The 21,822-nt window shown below is 43.8% G+C and overlaps 1 protein-coding gene across 3 annotated transcripts in view; it reads left to right on the plus strand.

Moving 5' to 3' along the window:
* CPNE4 (copine 4) overlaps positions 1-21,822 on the plus strand; it is a 193,148-nt gene that overhangs the window by 114,084 nt on the left and 57,242 nt on the right. For all 3 annotated transcript variants that reach the window (XM_088654502.1, XM_035129268.3, XM_088654503.1), the window contains exons 3-5: positions 4,742-4,921; positions 10,858-10,929; positions 14,421-14,495. In XM_088654502.1, the coding sequence (XP_088510628.1) occupies positions 4,742-4,921; positions 10,858-10,929; positions 14,421-14,495 (327 nt within the window). The remainder of the gene's footprint in view (positions 1-4,741; positions 4,922-10,857; positions 10,930-14,420; positions 14,496-21,822) is intronic.

A 21,822-nucleotide genomic window follows, 5' to 3' on the forward strand; every position in this document is an offset into this window, starting at 1 on the left:
ATGAGTCGTCTTCTTGGGTGTGCTGGTAAACTGAAAAACTTGTGCAGTCTTAAAATCAGTGGTTCAAATCAGTGCAATTCTGAAAAGTTTAGCCTGTCATCTTGATTCAAAATGATATCCAAAAGTTTCCAAACATTCGGAAGAAACCTACTCCTTGATGTCAGGAATGCAAAATTTAACTATGCTATCATAAGAGATGTTGAAATGTATATTGAACAACTTTCCATAATACATATGTGGTTTGTGTGTGTGTGTGTGTGTGTGTGTGTGTGTGTGTCTGTCTGTCTGTCTGTCTGTCTGTGTATCTTAGCTGCCAAGTATCCTGTTTTTCGCGGGAAACCCCCCGGATTTTAATCCTTTTCCCGATGTTCTTCCGAATGGAGAAAAATCCCGGAAATCCCCCGGATTTCCTACCTGCCAGGGAGCCTCCATTTTGGGTGCCGCTCTTCCCATGTGTGGGCACTGGAAATCAGGCAGAGCGGCACCAAAAGTCGCTTCTACGCATGCCTGGTGGCCACCATGCAGCCACCACCAAGATGGCCGCCACCGCCATGCTGCCACCATCAAGATGGCCGCCGGGCATGCATAGAAGCGACTTTCGGTGCCGCTCTGCCCGATTTCCGGTGCCCACACATGGGAAGAGCGGCCCCGGAAGTTGCTTCTACGCAACTTCCGGTGCCGCACCACTGCTGATCCCACATTTTTCAGTGGGAGACTTGGCAGGTATGGTGTGTGTGTGTGTGTGTGTGTGTGTGTGTGTGATTGTGTGTCTGCAGATAGATAAATAAATAAATAGACAGAACTAGTGTTGGCAGGGTATTGGCATCATCAAAACTAAAAGAAGAGAAGTACATTAACTGAATTGTGGAAAAAGTGAAGCATAGAATTCAAATAGCTTATATATTCTACTTCATACATTTCCTTCCCAGTCAAACTGAATGATCTTAAAAAAAAAGAGTCTTCTCATATTTTAATGGAGAGTCACACTTCTTACAGCAGCTGGATCACCCTCAAAATTCTGGACCTCTCTGAAGAAGTGCATTTGAATATACTTGAAAGGCACCTCACTCAAGAATATCAAGTACCTAATGATTAGTTAAAGCAGTAGCTCAGAGAATGTAAAGGCCTTCTCAGCAGAAGAAAAAATATCGGACTGCAGAGGGTTTGTGTGTGTGTGTGTGTGTGTGTGTGTGTGTGTAAGAGAAAGCTCTAGAAATTATGCAGAGATATTTATTAAATGCTGCAGTAGTATCTTGTTCTATAAGAACAAATATATATGAAGCAAAGTAGTGATATGGTAACCTGAGAATAAAATAGATGACAATATCCCAAATTTAAGTGGGGGGGGGGGTTGGTGGTTTGTTTTTGTTTTATTTTTATTTATTTATTTATTTGTAATCTCATTTTGTATTCTCATTTTCTGCTGTTAAACCGCTCAGGGATCTTTGGGTGAAGGGCAATACGCAAATTTTAACGACGACAACACAGGGCCAGCTCTACCATTAAGCAGAGAGAGGCAGCTGATTTGGGATGTCAGTAGAGGGATGTTAGAAGACAACTGAAGGCGGCCCTGTTTAGGGAAGTTTTTAATGTTTGATGCTGTACTGTTTTTAATATTCAGTTGGAAGCCGCCCAGAGTGGCTGGGGAAACCCAGCCAGATGGGCGGGGTATAAATAAATTATTATTATTATTATTATTATTATTATTATTATTATTATTATTATGAAAGGGCATCAAATGGTTAGTCATTGGGGATGGGTGGCTGCATGGAGAGAGCAACAGGGCAACTGGGCTCCCATCCGCTGCGTTGCTGTGCTTACTGAGAGGAGGAGGGCAAGGTGGCAGAAGCTGGCGCCGGGCAAACACAGCAATGGGAGTGCCAGATTGACTCCGCTGCTGCGCTTGCACCATGCCAGGCTCACCACCATTTCAGCAGGTGTAGTTTGTCATGCATGAAAAGTCATGTGGGCTTATTTACAAGGCAGAGGTCTAGGATTGCAGCCTAAATAACTCATCCCTGGAGCAAAGCAGGGATTTAGGTTAGTGCCCGAATCCTGGGACATTCCAACACTATAGTGAAAAAAAGAGTAAACGTCACATGAGCTACTCATCAAACATCAGTGAATGTGAAAGCAATAGCTCCAAAGTATGGTGACCTTTCTGACCATTTGTGGAATGGAGATGAAGTGGTGTGAAAGCAGAGTTAATCATAAAAAGCCAAACTTACTCATGAGCCACCAAGTGAAGTGTAGATTGCTTTGTGCTTTTGTTGGAATCTCATATAAGTTATTGCTGCCTGGAAAGTTTCATCTTGTTAATTTCCATTCGTCCTAAAAATAGCACTGCTCTCCACAGCCACATCCAGGGTTTTCTCTCTTAGGCTTCTCAGATTTAATCAATATTTAGGAATGGGCATTTAATGATTTTTAATGCACATTATTTCTTTCAGATATGTGTGTCTTGCTTCACATAAATAATCTCCAAGAGGCATACAAGAGAGTATATAACCACAAATCCGCAAAGCTAAAATATTTATATTTATATTTATTAAATGTCTATATTAAAACATTTTTTTAAAGATCTAAAAATGGTTCAAACAGATTCACAAAATGGAACATTTCAGGAATGTGCATGTCATCTAAGAGATACATAGTTTCAAAATATAGTAAAATATTGGCTCTCATTACTGAGTAGCACAATATGGAAATATCTGCTGATCAGAGAGCATAGAAATACACTTCTAAAATGTGTCTGAAATATGCCACATGCAAAATGACATTAGTGTATTCCAGGGTCTTGGTGACACTACATAGAAGGACCGTTTCCATAATATTACAAGGTGACAGGGCATCTTCCAATGTTGGTAGTGGCAGACTGGGTCAATATAGGGGTAGGTGATATGCTGTATCCTGGTCACGAGTTCTTTAAGTTTTTATATGGCAGTGAACACTTGCTAGGAAATGAGATGGATTGAATATAGTACAACGCTTCTGAGTAGACAAACATAGGATTGTGCTGTCAGTCATGAAAGCCTAAAGTCTGCTAATACCATATTTCTGCTTCGACCTTCAATCAGTTCTTCGGTCGAAATCTAAAGCTTGTGAAAAGCTACTGCCGTTGAGTTTGAGTGGTACTTTCTTGAGAGGCCTCAGACCATGGAGAGTTGCTATGATTTGATTCCACCTCCACCGTTCACAGCATTTGCAGACGTGATTCACAGAGTGAGAGCTCTCTGATCTTCCTTCCTCAAGCACAGTAGGCAGAATCCAGCAGGTCACGACTAAGGGTAGAATGAGACGTTGATGAGGAACAGGAACGTGACGCCAGAAAGACTCAACAAGAATGTCCTTCTTAAAATGAGGCAGCTGGGGTGTTTGGGGGGCAGAGAAGGATTCTCTCTCCTGAGCTTCACTGACTACTTCCCTCTTTGTTCTGGAATCTAGAGCAATTTGCTTTTCCCTCCCAGAAGCAGATGGTGATGATGTGTAATGCGGTGGGAGGCAGGAGAAAGTCTTACTTGCAACATCATGTCACATGCTCCCATTACTACATACTACAGGGGAGAAGATGAAAAACTGAAAATGAGGCTGCCATTTTTGACAGCCGCCCCATGTTCTTCATCACATCCTGTCCCATCTTGAGTCCAGTTGCAAATTGTTGGGTCTTGTTTTTGTTTCAACTGAGTCCCGTGCCATCGCTTTCTATGGGAATTGCTTATTCTGACCAACCTTTGCTGAATTTACATCTTAAAGCCTTTCACTGTTCACATTTTCAGGGAAGTTTTTAATGTGTGATATTTAAAAGTATTTTAAATTTTTGTTGGAAAGCCGCCCAGGGTGGCTGGGGAAACCCAGCCAGATGGGCGGAGTACAAATAATATATTATTATTATTATTATTATTATTATTATTATTATTATTATTATTATTATGTTCATCTCCAAGTTGGCAAGGAATGAAACATCTTATTTGCATGTGCAATTCAGCAATCAATACGGCATATTTTATGTGTCCCAAATGTTCATATAATAAAATTTTGTCTAAGCTCATCTCCTTTGCTGCCTATTAATGAAGAAATCCTATCAATTTGCATGCTGTTTTATTTCCACTAATAGGTGTGTTCACACATTACGCTGGACACAGGGACAAGCTGTCTGCACACATGCAAGTGCTTGTGTGAAAGAGGGTGTGCTTGTTCATAGTTGTGTAGAACTCAACTATTGTGTGCACAGGTGCACAGACTGTACACTTGCTGAACATTACACGTGAATAACTGAACAGGTGTACTGTACAGCTGAACGGTTGGGTATGCACAGACTGTACACTCCCTGAACGTAGCACGTATGTAACACCCCAATGACTTTATTTTTCTGAAAAGTATGAACTTTTAAGCTAGGCTTCAGCAACCTTGCACCTCCCAGATACTTTGGATTACAGTTGATGGGAGTTGTACCGTAGTACAAAACCTGTTGAGGGCGCCACATTGGTGAAGGCTAGTTTAAAGCTTCACCAAACCTACTTTAGCGAGGCCCAAAAATATAATATATCATCATTATCATCAAAAATGGCCCATGTCCTGATAGTCTGTTTTTTTTTTAAAGTGTTTTTCAGCAGTAGTTGTGCTAAACAGCCATCATTTACACCCCTTCTTCCACTTGGTTGAAGAGATTTTTACATGCCATTTTTCCTCTAGCTGAATAAAAAAAAAACCCCACTCATGTAAACTATCTTTTGATTGACAGGTCGACAGGACAGAAGTGATCCGAACTTGCATAAATCCCATCTTCTCAAAGCTGTTTACAGTGGACTTCTATTTTGAAGAGGTTCAACGGCTGCGATTTGAAGTCCATGACATCAGCAGCAACCACAATGGGCTTAAAGATGCCGACTTCCTCGGTGGCATGGAATGTACTCTTGGACAGGTAAGAACCATGGCTTTCCTGCTTATTACTTTTCGGGTAAATCTATAACTACTGGCAAAACTGTTGTTCATTGTGCTTTCTCCATGTGGGAACTGGGTGAAATAAGGGTTTGAATTTGATGGCTTTTTTATTGTTGCTGTTATTATAATTCTGTTTTAACACAAAGGCATCTCCTCACAGCAGTCTGGTTACAGGCTGTGTACAGTAGCTTACACACACACCCCATCCCTGCAAAACGTAGCTATTTTGGAAACTGCACCAGAGCCCACCTTAACCCAGTGCTGCCCAGGCCTCCCATCTTCAATGAATATAAAATAAACCTGGGAAGCTGATCAGGCAGACAAGTTCTTATAACCATTAATGAGTGTCTGAACTTCAGCAGGAGACCTTCCTAATGCCTTCTTGCAAAGTTTTCACATTTTGCATTCGCCATTTGGCTGGTGGTAGGGAATTCTTTATCACCCATCCACTCTTATTGTGTAGTAGAATTTGCAGAAAGTACAACTTTTAGTGAGTACCTGATCTCAGATGAATCCACTAGAGGAAAGATGCTAGGGGGGAAAAAGAAGATCTACAGAGATTCCAAGGACTATCAACTAAGACGAGATCCAGAGGGTGGTAACATGAGAACAGGCCTTTTCTGTAGTGGCTCCTCGTTTGTGGAATGCTCTCCCCAGGGTGGTTTGCCCGACTCCTTCATTATATATTTTGAGGCACCAGACGAAAATGTTCCTCTTCAACAAGGCCGTGGACTGATTAATATTCTGCCATCTTTTAAATGTATCTGTGGGAAGGGGGATTATTTTCTTTTTGTTTAATTATTCTGCCCGGACACTGAGATCCAGCGCCGAGGGCCTTCTGGCGGTTCCCTCGCTACGAGAAGCTAAGTTACAGGGAACCAGGCAGAGGGCCTTCTCGGTAGTGGCGCCCACCCTGTGGAATGCCCTCCCACCAGAGGTCAAAGAGAATAACAATGACCAGACCTTTAGAAGGCATCTTAAGGCAGCCCTGTTTAGGGAAGCTTTTAATGTTTGATGGATTTCTGTATTTTAGTATTTTGTTGGAAGCCGCCCAGAGTGGCTGGGGGAACCCGGCCAGATGGGCGGGGTATAAATAATAAATTATTATTATTGTGTTTTATCTTTTGTTTTATTCTGTGAACCACCCTGAGATATAATAATAATAATAATAATAATAATAATAATAATAATAATAATAATAATAATAATAATAATGGAGACTCCCCAAAGGGAGCCAGCCCCCATCATCCTAACGTCCACCTCATCAAGTACAGAGAGCACCAGTGGTTCTGAAGCAGCCAGAGGGGGAGGGGGGAGACTCGGAGGGGGAGAGAAATCAGAGTGAGGAACAGTGGGAAAGCTTGTAGGCGGAGGGATGCAGGCAGACACTTGGGAATACTGCAGAGCCAGGGAACCGACTGCTGAGGGAGGAAACTGAAAGGGCATCACTCCTTCCAGCGCCAGAAATGAGGAGAGCACTGCAACGCAGGTCAAGGGGGCGGCGTTTTGGGGTGCCCAGACTACTTTGCTGGCATAGGAACAGACGTACGCCATTGCCGGATTCTGATTCGGGATGAGAGGTCATGTTTTTAATCTGTCTCTACACTGTAAATAATTAGCACAATAAATGTCTTTGAAGACAAACTGGACTCAAGCGGAGTTACTCTAGAGTAGCCACGACGACCCTCTGACAGCAATAATATAAAATAAAAACTAAAAGGTGCATGAAAGGGGAGGGAGAAACTGCACCTCTTTCGGACCCTGGTAATTCCTATCACTGGTTGTCCAAATATGTCACCTATCAATCACAACTTTGACTTCACTGCTTTGCTAAAAGCACTGAAAGGTGGGAGCAGCCAGGCTGGTTCATCTCACAGAAATCAGTTAGAAAGCTGCCTGCAGATTTTGCATTAATTTACCTTTCTTCTTGGAAGGAAATAGACTTACTTAAAAATAAAAATAATCAAAGTCTGGACCTTTTGCAGCCGTGGACCCAAGTGCACCATTATCATCTGATGTTGAGCCTGGGAAGTTTTCCATTATCTTAATGAAGATCAGCAAAGTACAGACTGAGAACTGTATTATAAGTTTGACAGATGAATTTTGACCCACTGAAAGCCAGTTTTCGCCTGCAAAATGCAAACAAAAGAGGTCAAACTTAAGACAATCAAAGGGTGCTCATTTAGTCATATCGGAGATCTTCCTTGAAACTTGACCCATGAACTACTGATATTTGTTTGTTTGCATTTTTGATATTTCAGCTGCTTCTAATATCTGTTTTCTGCTTGGTTGCAACTTGCTTGCTCAGAAGCCAGCAGTCTTTATGATCTTTCTTGGTAGGGGATTTTTATGCCTATAAATAAGCAATAAACATGATTTATAATTGATGGTTTTTCCGAAAGGTGACTAGTTAAGAGGCATGCATATTCAAAGGACAGTATAATGCCAGTAAAAATTGATTTCCTCTCAATTATATAATGGATGCCCTGCATTGCCTACTTTTTCATTACTGTCGAAGGCAATGATAAAGGCATTTAACTGCCAAATTGATCCGTTTTACTATTCGTTTGTTTGACAGCTTCTGGCTGGGAGAACAAAAAAGCAGCATTTCTGTGTGATAAATATTTGCTGTGGCAAAATTACTCTTAGAGAACTGCACTCCTTTAAATGAGCGAGTGAGTGACAGAAGCATCAAAATAATTCCAACCATGCTATTTAAGAAAATGTAGTGGCACTGTGGTCTAAACCACAGAGCCTAGGGCTTGCTGATCAGAAGGTCGGCGGTTTGAAACCCCACGACAGGGTGAGCTCCCATTGCTTGGTCCCTGTTCCTGCTAACCTAGCAGTTCGAAAGCATGTCAAAGTGCAAATAGATAAATAGGTACCGCTCCGGCGGGAAGGTAAACGGCGTTTCCGTATGCTGCTCTAGTTCGCCAGAAGCGGCTTTGTCATGCTGGCCATATGACCTGGAAGCTATACGCCGGCTCCCTCGGCCAATAACGCGAGATGAGCGTCACAACCCCAGAGTCGGTCATGACTGGACCTAATGGTCAGGGGTCCCTTTACCTTATTTTTATACAGTGATATGCCCTGTTGTATGCTTCTGCATACTTTCAGAAACCCGGAGCATATATGCAAGCAATAATACACATAACAGTGTATATAATATGTGAGAATGGGTCATATTGTTAATTGAAGTGGTAAAAAAAATACTCACTTCTTGTTAGCCTGTTGGTATGACTGATTATACTTCTATATCTCCTGCCAGACGGTAGATGATTAACCCTGGCTCATTCAGCTTCTTTGTTAATTGTGTGTGTGTGTGTGTGTGTGTGTGTGTGTGTGTGTGTGTGTCAGCAGTGATTTCACTATCCAACTCTATGACGAACGTTCTGCTTAACAGCATCATATAACCTCCCACCTCTCATTGAGAGCCATTGTTTATAGCAGAGAGAGTGTCGCCCTGGAAAGAGAGAGATTCAAAAACCCACCCAGTTGTGAAGCTCACTTTAGGACTTAGGTGGAGAGACTGGGACTGGCCCTAACTTACTTTGCAGGATTGATGTAAGGTCAAAATTTGGTGGAGGCCATGTTCACCACTCTGAGCTCCTTTGAGGAAGGAGGAGCAAGATAGAAAGCATTTCATAGAACTGCAGAGCTGGAAGGGACCCTCAGGGTCATTTAGTCAATAAACAAGTGCAAGATGGGATTCATTACAAACCTTCCAGTAGGCAAGCCTGAGAGATTTCTAATGGCGTTTCGAACACTGAGATCTTTACTCATGCAGTAGCTAAGTAAAGGTAAAGGGACCCCTGACCGTTTGGTCCAGTCACGGACAACTCTGGGGTTGTGGCGCTCTTCTCACTTTATTGGCCGAGGGAGCCGGCATACAGCTTCTGGGTCATGTGGCCAGCATGACTAAGCTGCTTCTGGCGAACCAGAGCAGCGCACGGAAATGCCGTTTACCTTCCCGCCGGAGCGATACCTATTTATCTACTTGCACTTTGACATGCTTTCGAAATGCTAGGTTAGCAGGAACAGGGACCAAGCAACGGGAGCTCACCCCGTCGCGGGGTTTCGAACCACTGACCTTCTGATCAGCAAGCCCTAGGCTCTGTGGTTTAACCCACAGCACCACCCGCGCTGTATAAAAATACTTACGCATTAAAAAGATTGTGCAGAAACTTAGTACCACATGGGGCTTGACTCTTACATAATATAATTACTTTTGCAAAACATTTTGCATACCATTTGTCTGGTTTTTTAAAAAAAGACACACAGCATGAAAATGTGGCTCAGACAAAAATGGGTACTCAAATGCAAGAGACGTAGCCCGTTTTTTTAAAGCAAGCCCAAACATTTTAGTTTGTCTTGCATTTGATATTTGCTTCTCATAAATGAAGCTTTGCTTTTCAGCCCTTCTTTTTCATAGTGTTCTTCCTTCCACTATTGAAGCTGTGGCACATTTTGATTTATTGCACAGTTGCCAGAGAAGAAAATAGGTGCCAATCATGTTCCCCCCCCCCCCTAGGAAGTTAAGTGAGCATATGACAGATAATTGTAACAGCTTGCAGATTGACAGGGTACCTAGATCTTCCAGCCATGTAGGCAAACACTGAATCCAAAAAGCAGCAATATCTGCTTGATGTGATGCTTTGGAGGCTGTGGCTTAAGGCAGGAATAGCCGCAGGTAGATGCATGACCAAAATGTATTATCTCCCACTGATTGGTTTCCCTAACTAGAGGTGTTGGTGCCAGGTCATGTCTGTCAGCTGCAAGCCGTTCCTCCCTAGTTCCAGATGCAAGGGTTCATTTGTGCTGTTCTATTTGGGATGTTCTGAAGCATTGCCCTCGCTCTCATTTGGCTTCATGGTGATGCCTTGAGTTGGCAAAGCAGAGTGAGGGCAATGCCCTGTGATGGAAAAATGGCAACTACCAGGATGATTATCACTGGTGCTGCCCAGACCATGAAAATGGTGGAGGTAATGACCGAAAAGGTAAGTAGGGAGCAGTTTCAGGAAGTCTTTTGCCCTCTCATCATGAACCCATACTCTCAGACAAAAAAAGTTCTGAGTTTCTAAATAAATGGTTGCTCAGCTTCTTTTCTTCAGCTTCTAGAAATGACATCCATTTCACTTGAAAAGTTGTTGTTTTTACGATGATGATGATGATGATGATGATGATGATATCTATACAGTACCTGCTTTTCCCCCTAACAGAGACACAAGTTAAGTATGTGCCCACCAAGGCACTGCAGGAACATGGGAAATGATGATGGTTTACCTCAGCTTGCCACTTTGTTAAAAAAGCCTCAGAGCGACTTACCAGGAAATGCAAACAAAACCAAATTAAAAACAGCATGCAATATAAAATTCCCCAAATGCTCATCCAACCATACAGTCAAAATGGTATGTCCTGCCCCACCCCCACAAAAAGATGAACAAAAGAGTAATGGCTAACTTCACCACCCAAAGCCTGGGTAAATGCAAATGTCTTAGCCTGGCAACTAAAAAACTGTCTATGAAGGAATGTGCTAATCATTGCTTCTCTGTGAAACACAGTCCACAAACGGGGTCACAACTGAAAAACCCATTTTTCACGGACGTTGCAACAATCCTATATGCATGTTGGATTTTTTTTTTGCCCATAAGTAAGTGAAGCTTCCTCCCTAACAAGTGTGTTCAGAATTGCAACCTTGATTCTAGGTTTCTTCTAATTTTCTGTGCAAGAACTATTTTGAGATCATTCACTAATCCTTCATCTTTAAAACCAGATTGTGATCTCCTGCGCTGTGGAATTACTTTATCTCTGTCTTAGTGAATTATTTGGTGAGACATGTGCATACATTTCTTAGATGAAAATTACATCACAAACCTAGATGCATTTTCTAATACCCTCTCTTGTCATTTCCTGCAGATTGTTTCACAGAGAAAACTCTCAAAATCTTTATTGAAACATGGCAACACGGCAGGAAAATCTTCCATAACGGTAGGTCCATCTGAATAAGCTCTTCTTTTGCCTCAGGATATTATATATATATATAGATAGATAGATAGATAGATAGATAGATAGATAGATAGATAGATAGATAGATGCAATATTCCTCACAATGACTATAACCCAGATTGTTTAAAAATGTATTTAAATACAAATGCAAAATTTAAATACAGTTTTGTGGGGATTTTTTTATAAAAAAAATCACAGAGTGAAAACAGGGAAACAGGACAGAACAGACTCATGGATGAGCACTTTTTAATGTAATCTTCATATACCAGCTTGCATAGGGTTAGCAATTTTAGTGTGTTGCAACAGAAACAGCACCATTTTGTCTTCGTAGCGCGTTAAAAGACTAACAATTCTGATTATGGCACAGGTTTTTGTGGACTTGCATCTTATGTGGACTGCTATACTCTACAAAAGCTTATGCCATCATTAATATTGTTAGTCTTTAAATTGTCATAAGAGCCTGTTGTTTGCATTTCTCAGTGTTAATTTCACAAAGAAACCTACAAACCAAACCATTGCTCACACCCCACACATTTAATACAGCCCCCCCCCGAATCTTGGGAACTGTAATTTGTTAAGGATGCTGGGAATTCTAGTTCTGCAAGGGGTAAATTCTCAGGATTCTTGAGGAAAGGAGTGTGTGTTTAAAGTGTATGCTTTGTATATGGTCGTAGACTCTTAGGTCAAAATGCTGATAAAGTTTTCACTGAAGAGAACATTTTTGGGGGGTACACATTTAATTGCACTAAGTCTCAGTGAAATCAGTGGGACTGATCAATAAGAACTTAATCCCCACCAATTTCAATGGGAACAAAGTATAAACAACTTAGATTTCAATCGTAACTCTATTTGGGAGTAAGACCCTAAAATTCAATAGGATTTCTGTGTATACATAGGTAACGCTGCAACCTGAGTCCAGATACAACCCAATGTATTTTCCTTAGTTCCCCATTACTTGAGGAATGATCTAATCAGCATTATAATATGGGCATGTGGCCACAAAATGCAAGGTTAAAAACTCAAGAAAATTTTAATGGGGTTTAAAATTTATATTGTCAGTATTTGCAACCTAGTTAAATGTATCCCATGGACCTGAAACCCATCATACAAATGAGATCAGCGTGAATCATCTGGTCAGTGAGCCTGGAAGAGTAATTTTGTCTAGAGTATAAGGAGCAGTCAAATGTTCAGTGACTTGTCTAAAACAAATAAGTGAACAGAAACACTTGGGGATGTGGGAGAATTTCAACAAATATGGAGATGGGAGTGGGAAGTTGCCAGTGTTTGCTTACTCAGGCCAAAGGCCCATCTAGTCCACCATCATGTTGTCACAGCACCCAACCATATATTGATGGCAAAACAACAAGCAGGACATGTGTGCAGGAGCACTCTCTCCTCTTGCGACCCCCAAAATATGCTGCTTCTGGCGTTAGAGGCAGACCCATAGCCATTGTGGCTAGTGATAGTTGATAGCCTTGCCCTCCATGAATTTGTCTAATCCTTTTAAAATCCATCCAAGTTTGTAGGCATCACTCCTTCTTGTGAGAGCAGATACCCTAGCTTCCCTCTGCAGTGTGTGGAAGATTGACTCAGTTTGTCTACACCAGGCTTCCTCAACCTCGGCCCTCCAGATGTTTTGAGACTACAATTCCCATCATCCCTTACCACTGGTCCTGCTAGCTAGGGATCGTGGGAGTTGTACGCCAAAAACATCTGGAGGGCTGAGGTTGAGGCATCCTGGTCTACACCGAATCTTCCATAGTATTATGAGAAAGGAAGAAAAACTTCTCCTGATCCCCTTTCTCCGCGCTAGGCCTGGGTGATGTATCGATACATCCAGGACCGGTTTGAGGCCAGAGGGCCATGGCAACTTCACTCAGTGGTATATCACGGGTGAAGGCCCCATCGCGCTCTGGCCCTCAAACCAAGGGAAGAACAAGCTGTGAGGCGCCGGAGCCAACGCAGTTCGTTTCTCCCTCAGTACACTGGGTGCTGTCAGTGGACAGACTCCAGCCACTGCCTGGCACGTGGAGGAACGGGCTCCATCAGCAAGGCATGGAGGCATCCGTCCTGCAAGGCATCAGGGTGAAATCACCATCGCTCCTGCCAAGGGAGCTGAGGTGGTTTTACCCCGCTCCTTCGCGGGGCTGGGCCCAATGCAGCTTGTTCCTCCCTCTGCTTTTCAACATCACGATGTAATGATGTATTGCAATGTTTGGCTAGTGATACGGTACTTCACAGTGTTGAAAAGCTGATATGGCCCAGCCCTTTATCACAGCACATGTAATTTTATACGCAGCTATACACAGGAGGGAGGGGGATTGGTCTCAATTTCACTGAAAAGTTTTCATTTTAAAAAAGTTTCAAGTTGTGTGCATGAGTGAGAGAGAGAGTGGGGTCACACTTTAAGGTTGTCTCACTCTTGGGATAGCGCTCGTAATGATATTGCTTAGCTATGTGTAAGTCTGTATTCTCCACACCACGAAGCCCTTATTGCTAGGATAACAGATTTCTTATTCAGCGCGATTCTTTCAGAATGGACAAAATAGACTTCTGCCCCATCCTCTCAGCTTATTGTCTAGTGAGCAGTGGTGCCCTTGTTTGGTTGGCACCTGTCTGTCTTGAGAGACAGTGGAGTGTGTCCCCAGGGCTGAATTAACAGTGGTGCCCAAGAATCCCGAAATGGGATATTATCCCGGCTTTAAATTATATTGGCATTTTTGCTCCATTTCTGGCAATGGAGTTCTATTCATTCGTTTTTTAAATTTCTGTACCGCCCCTCATCCGAGAATCAAAGGGCGGTTTACAATATAAAAACACAGAAATGCATAGTAACAAACAAAAGCAACATCCACCACTCCTCACACACAGCTTAAAAGGACATAGGTAAAGGTAAAGGGACCCCTGACCATTAGGTCCAGTCGTGACCGACTCTGGGGTTGCGCACTGATCTCGCATTATTGGCCGAGGGAACCGGCGTATAGCTTCCAGGTCATGTGGCCAGCATGACAAAGCCGCTTCTGGCAAACCAGAGCAGCGCACGGAAACGCCATTTACCTTCCCGCTGTAGCAGTTCCTATTTATCTACTTGCATTTTGACATGCTTTCGAACTGCTAGGTTGGCAGGAGCTGGGACCAAGCAACGGGAGCTCACCCCGTCACAGGGATTCGAACCGCCGACCTTCTGATCAGCAAGCCCTAGGCTCAGTGGTTTAACCACAGCCCCACCTGGGTATAGATGGCTTAATTAACCAAAGGCCTGGGAGAAGCTGAACGTTTTTTCCTGGCACCTAAAGATATGTAACAAAGGCATCGGGCGAGCCTCCTTGTCACATTTGTCACATTTCTGCAGCCTCACAGGGCTTACTATAAGCAGCATCTTCATGAAGGCACATTAGTAAATGGCAGTGTTGCAGATTTAATTCCACCACCACCCCTCCTCCATTGAAGCATATCTGTGACTTTTCACCTAGGTGATTGCTGAAGAATTATCTGGCAATGATGACTATGTTGAGCTTTCCTTCAGTGCACGGAAATTGGATGACAAGGTAAGCCAGCAGTTTGATGTTAACCTGACCGAAAGACATCCTAAGAATGCAGACAAATGAGTTTTACTTAGACATCCTCCGCTGCAGCTATTTTTGGAATGCTGGTGTTATTAAACATATCAGAGATTTCAGATCAATGCTCGTAATAAGTTCTTTCCTCAAGTTGCATAGTAATTAGATAAAAAATAAAAAAGAATCCCAATGGAATGTAATTAAGACCAAGACAATTCAATTATGCTGGGAACTCATGTATTTAAAATGCCGCCGATCACATCAGTCGGCTTTTTTTACAAGCCATCAAAGACATTCCAGATTGATGCCTTAAAATATAAATTTAGGCACTGGGGAACAGTTTTGAGTGTGGACTGTTGTTTTTGTTGTTTTTCTGGAAGGTTTTCCTAGCTGCGCATATCAGGCAACAGGGAATTTAATTCCCTTTGTGTGTGTTTGGCACAACTTTTTTGCTCCTTTAACCAAACAATCTTTATTCTATGGGGGGGAAAAACTATTCTCCATTTCTCTGTACTGTAATGTCTGCACAGCGCTAGCAAAATTCTCATCGTTGCGAGTGGCGGAGGCGTTGCAAAGATCAGTAGGGGGGGCAGGATGCAATGCTGTTAACCACACACACACAATAGTTTCCAATAAGTGTGGAGTGAGCCACCAAGGATCAGAGGGGGTGAAAGACAGCAATGTTTCCAGGCGCACATAGGAGTGGACTGTAGCCATTCATGTATGTGGGAGCATTTGATGGCACCACTGGTTTGGTAGTTGAACAACCCCAATGACCACAACCTTTGAAAATAAACCTGCTTCTACCAACACCACCTTGTTGGTTGTTCCTCGGTCATGCTTGTGTGCGGCTAAGAATGTTGGCAACTGGGTTTGACATACACAGATCACTCTTTCCGGTCCAGTTACGCTAATAGACCATATAAGCACAATAACTGAGAATTCATCGTTTAACTTAATGGGAGGTATCCCCTCTATAATTATGAGTTCTCATAGAGCAACTGGGGGGCAGGGGCGGTAGTGACCTGTGGCCCTCCAGATATTGTTAGACAACAAGTCTCTTCAGTCTCAAGCAGCATGGTCAGAAATGATGGGAGATCTAGTCGAGTTGCACCTGGAGAAGAGCGGGTCCCCTTTCCCCATTATAGACCAGGGGCTTTGGGATGAAGAACAGCTGTTGGAGTGCCGGGTGCAGGGCCTACTAGTACTGACATTCCCCCCACCCTCCATGCTGAGTGGTAGGCTGAGAGGTAGATTTAGGAACCACTTTTTAAAACAATTCCCATAATGCTGAGGAGTGATGATGCATTGTGGGTACTCTGAGACATTTAAACGTCTACCACTGCTACCACTAGTGAGATATGGGAGGTGACTGCCATAGGGCCCTCTCAATCCTGGTACCAGCCTTGAGGCCTGTGCACAGGGCTGACTCCATTGCTGAGGCTCATATCCTTCAACCTATGAACTGCTCCTGCCTCTGTGCACCTGCTTATTGTACGGAGACTATACATTTTAAGTCAGTGGAACTATATTGTCGTGAGGTTCAGGTGTAAATGCTTAAATACTGTGCCTTGCAGTCAAAGATTGCAGGCAATCGGGCAAGTAAAACCATGCGGGGAGCGGCAGAACAAGGTCTATTCACCTGGGGGGGGATTATGACTATGCACAGCATTAGCCTGCAAAGGCTGCATATGATTAGTAGTAGCAAATCTAATTAAAACTGCCAGAAATATTTAGGTGGGCAGAGTGTAATGATTTTGTAATTTGACTAAAGTGCAAAGGTTAATAGCATCCTTAAGTTAGGGATCTTTAATCACTCAAACCATCCAGGACTTTGGGTTTTGCATCTCCTCTGAAAGGTGAATCGTGCTTCATGGGGGAAGAGAACTACTAGTTCTCAATCTCCTTCGAAAACCTGCCCATTATATTTAACTCCTTGGCAGGGAGTTTGAGAGGCTAAATTTAAGCGTTTTCACACACGCGCGCATGCGAAGCCACACAGCACAAAATTATAGCAGACTTGTTAGCTGTAGTTTTTGTTCTGGTGGCCATGCCAAAAATATTTTTTTTAAAAAAGCACCCCCAAATTACAAAAGAGCAGGTGCACCCATAGCTGATTTTCCTTTGTTTCCAAAAATGCACTCTATAATCTGGCGAAAACAATGCCCTTGCAGACAAGAGTTCACATTATAGCTGTTAAGGTCATTCAGAAGATTTGTATGTGTAAGGGGAAGAGAGTATAGAGAACCTCCCCCTCTCATCAGAAGCAGCTCCTCCCCAAGCAGCGATGGCAGCGAGGACGCTGAGGAGACCAGTCAAGAAGTGGGGAAAGAGGGCCAGGGCTCTGGCAGGCACGGGAGAGCCCCTGGTACACAGGAGGGAGGAAGAGAGAGTGGGGAAAGGGGGGAGAAGGAAAACATGGAGCGTAGACCCTTTCCTCCGGTTCCGGAATTACGCAGGAGAAGGAGGGGAAGGAGGTTTGCTGTCCCAAGACTCTTATGTTGGAGGAAGTCAAGGGGCGGTTCAGTGCCGGATTCTGCATCGGACTGAGCAGACATGTTTTACACACCAGTCTCACTGTAAATAGACTGCACTAATAAAAACTGTTTAAAGACAAGCATGCGGAGCGTCGTTACTCTAGAGTAGTCCCAAGAACCTCTGACAGTATGTATCAGGAGCAGAGAGACAGGAGTTCCACAGCCTTAGAAGGAACATCAAAACAGAGGAGAATAAACCATTTTAGAAGACTGTACTAATGTGTTCGGCAGATGAGCTCTCTCCATCAGTTGAACAAAAGCCAATCCACCCATTTTGGATAATCATGCGGTACAGCTCTCTCAAGATTGTATCACTGGAGAACGTTTGTGAATGCTTACCTTTTTACCACCCTGGAGAAAAACCTTCGCTGCGTTTAGGAAAATGGATAGGCTAGAACAGGCATTTCTCTAATTCTGATGTTCAAGCCATGAGTGCCATTGCTTGCACAGCCAAAACAGCACTACTCACTCACCAGGGGTAGGTAGCAGCAGGATTAGGGGAGCCCCATGATTTGCAGGAGATATAATCTTTAGGAACCTTTGCCCACCAAGGTGGAAACCTAAACACACATCCCAATGAGAACTGAGTTCACTCAGTGGTTGCTGTATGCTGCGGGTAAAAAGGTAAAGGTACCCCTGACCATTAGCTCCATTCGTGGACGACTCTGGGGTTCCGTGCTCATCTCGCTCTATAGGCCGAGGGAGCCGGCGTTTGTCCGCAGACAGCTTCCGGGTCTTGTGGCCAGCATGACTAAGCCGCTTCTGGCGAACCAGAGCAGCGCACGGAAATGTCGTTTACCTTCCCGCCGGAGTGGTACCTATTTATCTACTTGCACTTTGACGTGCCTTTGAACTGCTAGGTAGGCAGGAGCTGGGACCGAGCAACGGGAGCTCACCCCGTCGCGGGGATTCGACCCACCGACCTTCTGATTGGCAAGCCCTAGGCTCTGTGGTTTAGACCACAGCACTACATGCGTCTCTTATGTTGCGGGTGGGTGGGTGTGAAATGGAAAGCCAGATACAGTGGTATCTCGGGTTACGAACTTAATTCGTTCCAGAGGTCCGTTCTTAACCCAAAACCGTTGTTAACCTGAGGCACGTTTTCGCTAAAGGGGCCTCTTGGTGCTGCCGTGCCGCCACCGTGCGATTTCTGTTCTCATCCTGGGGCAAATTTCATAACCCGAGGTACCAGGTTAGCGGAGTTTGTAACTTGAAGTGTTTGTAACCCAAGGTACCACTGTACTAGAGAGAATGTGCTTCACGCTGCCTTATCTTGCTGCAGCTCTCACTTGTTTCACACAGGGAATTTTTTTTTAAACAAGCATTTAAATGTAAAGTATCACAGTCCCCAGAGTGATGCACCTTCATGATTATTATGGCTATGTAAAAGGATTCCTAATTAAAATAAGACTATTATGTGATAATTCAGGATCGGAGCAGATTAATCTTAAGTAACGTAGACTTGCCTGTCTTCATAGGCCATGGTCGGCATTGTAGATATCTGACTGAAAATGAGTATTTTTTTAGGGGAAGAGAAAGATCTAGGAGAAATAAGGCTGTGGGGTGGGGGTGGGGTGCTCCTTCTCACTCTACTCAGCAATTGCAGCTTCCTTTTGGGATGTTGCTCTGCAGCCCACTGCTAATGAAGAAGGGGAAGGGAGGAGCAAGAGAAAGAGAAAAGAAAAGCCTTGTGTACCTTTGAAGAGAGGGACCCAGGTGGCGCTGTGGTTAAACCACTGAGCCTAGGGCTTGCTGATCAGAAGGTCGGCGGTTCGAATCCCTGTGACGGGGTGAGCTCCCGTTGCTTGGTCCCAGCTCCTGCCAACCTAGCAGTTTGAAAGCACGTCAAAATGCAAGTAGATAAATAGGAACCGCTACAGTGGGAAGGTAAACAGCGTTTCCATGTGCTCCTCTGGTTTGCCAGAAGCGGCTTTGTCATGCTGGCCACATGACTGGAAGCTATACGCCGGCTCCCTCGGCCAATAATGCGAGATGAGCGCGCAACCCCAGAGTCGGTCACGACTGGACCTAATGGTCAGGGGTCCCTTTACCTTTACCTTTGAAGAGCTTGAGAGAGGGCTTAGCCACACTTTTTCCCTTTTGCCTCACCCTTTCCAGGCACAGGTCCACACTTACATAAAAACTCTGTGCCCGAGTATGTGTGTTGTTGTTTTTTATCCTGGAGTTTCCCCCGTGAAACGCTGCTCTTTGGCGTTCAATCGGAGCAAGCGTCAATTCATGTTTTTCATAGATTACTTGCTCCCGTTGAGTTTTAAAGAGTGTGTTTTTGTGGGGAATCCTCTGGAGCAAAAGAAAAGGTGGCTGGGGGGGGGGACGGGGCTCAGTCACTGAGCTTTAAAGCATGGAGCATGCCTGGAAAGAGCAAGCATAGGCACTCATCATCCCGGGCAGCTGCTGCGGTTCAAATGCCCCGACTGTGTGCCACTCATGCCAATGCCTGTTTTGGCGCTCCCACCTGCCTGATCCCCCAGCTGCAGGTTTACCTGACGGTAGTGATTGGCCTGAGAAGCCACCCACCATTTTAAATTGACCATGATGCCCTGGGGGGAACTATCTCAGAGCAGTATGAGCAGTTTTAAATGGCAGGGAACAAAGTTGCTCACCGCCGATCCTGGTGCTTCTGCTACCCACTGCCAGTAAGCCCTGCTGATGTCAATCGGATTCACCAGGATGCAATTTGCCAGGAGTCCCCTCTAAACTGGAGGTGGCCCTCTATGTGTCCCTCTCCCCGGATGGAAAGACAGTTGACTCACAACTTGTGCGAGGATTACATTCTGGAGATTGCGTGTAAAGACAAAATTGTGTATTGTCGGAACAAACCTAGAGCCACCCCTGTATGACCACCTGCAACTTTCTGAAGCTGCTGTGCAGAGAGAACCTTGCCGTCCCCCCGCCTGCCACAAGGTGGAGAATGGAATAGTCTTGCCCACTGGGAACTGGGAAGGTCTTGCGCAAGTTTAGGGAGGCTCTCGCGAGATCTTGGACAGCCACGCGAGATCTTGCAAAAGCCTCTCAGCACAGAGCAAGCAACTCTGAGAACTTAAGAGCTCTTTGCGTGCAGGGGAAATCTGACGGAGAAAGAGCTTAAAAACTCTTTACCTTGCGTGTGCTTAATTTGTGCAGCTTCGGGTGACCCGCCACCAAACGTGTAAAGCTGCGATCGTACAAGTTAAAGGTGCACAAGTTGCGAGTTGACTGTATAGAAAATGGCGGTCAAAATTAGCAGGATGGCAGCAAAAGTGGCAACAGATAAATAAGTGGTTTTCCACAGACTACATGTTTTAATTTAATGTAATTTAATGAAACCTCTACCCCACCTTTGCTCCTTTGAGCTTAAGGCTTACATTGTTCTGTTCTTCCCTATTTTATCCTTACAGCAGCCTTGTGAGGTAGGTTAGGCTGAGAGAAAAAGGCAGGCCCAGGGTCTCTCAGTGAGTTTCATGGTGGAGCAAGGATTTGAACCATGGTCTCCCAGGTTCTAGTCCAGCACTCTTAACCACTACACCATACTGCGTACTTTGCAGTTATTTTGTACCTAGTACCTAATTCTGCTTTTATGCAGTATGACAGAATAGACACTTTTATCTCAAGCTCGCTTGAATGGGCACAAAACAATACTTTCAATGTCACATTAAAATCCATGATAAACCTATGATAAAATATTTGCATGCCTATCTTCCCAGAGAATTGTATATACACATACGTATGTTGTTATTGACAGAGTTACTGTATAAAAATATTGGGAAACTAGAATGCTGTTAAACCTTTTATTTCTATAAAGAGGTCTTCTCCTACTGTGGCACAATGAAACAAAATTGAACATGCTATTAGGCCCAGTTTACCAGCTTAATAAACATTTTGGAAATATCATTAACACTGAATGGAGATCTGCTGAATCAGAGCAAGCAGAAAAATATTTCCTTAAGCAAGAGTTATTCTGTATTGTTACCAGGCAATAATAGTATCAGAAGCTGTGTTTATAATATTACTTTATAAATAATTAGTGTTTGCATTGTGCATTTAAAGAGCTTTTATGAAACAATGTATCCTAGTTTCCTTTCCTCTCCCTTGGCAGAGTCTAATTATTAAAGATGAGTGTGTGATTCAAATTGCCCAGGGTGAGCCCTCTTATTTTCTGTTATTTAAATTTTGGTCCAGTACATTGGCTTATCATATTGTATATCAACATTCCCCACCAGGCCAAACATATTTTGTTTTCCCACTACACTCGACTCTTTCCTTTTAAGGGGAGGAGGGAGGGAGGAGAATGAGCTTTAATTAGTTTGGGATCGAATTCATAAATTCCTTGCGGCTGAAGTGGATGGACTTCAGCTCAGTAGCAGAGCATGTGTCTTGTATGCAGAAAGTCCCAGGTTCCACCCTCAATATCTCTCATTAGGCCTGGAAAATACTGGGACCATGCTGGGATAGATGGACCAAATAGTCTGACTCAGGATCTTAAGTTAATTTGTTTCTACAGTGGCAGCATACTCCTCACATAGTAATCAAATTTACTGCTGCATATGGCAGACTTCATCAACCTAGTGCCTTCCAGATGTTTTGGGCTGCAGACCTTGGGAATATGGTGCCAGAGGTGGTATTAGGGTAGCACGAGTGTTGCGGCCGCACTTGGTGCTGTGCCACAGGGAGTGCCACATCAGTGCTGTAGAGCAGAGTGTGGGGGGGGCACTGAATTTTAGCATCGCACAAGGTGCCATTGAAATTTGAGAACCTAAAATCTGCCACTGTGCAAGGCC

The sequence above is a fragment of the Zootoca vivipara genome, chromosome 11, assembly GCF_965207765.1.
Source record: "Zootoca vivipara chromosome 11, rZooViv2.hap1.1, whole genome shotgun sequence".
In the NCBI taxonomy this organism is placed as follows: Eukaryota; Metazoa; Chordata; class Lepidosauria; order Squamata; family Lacertidae; genus Zootoca; species Zootoca vivipara.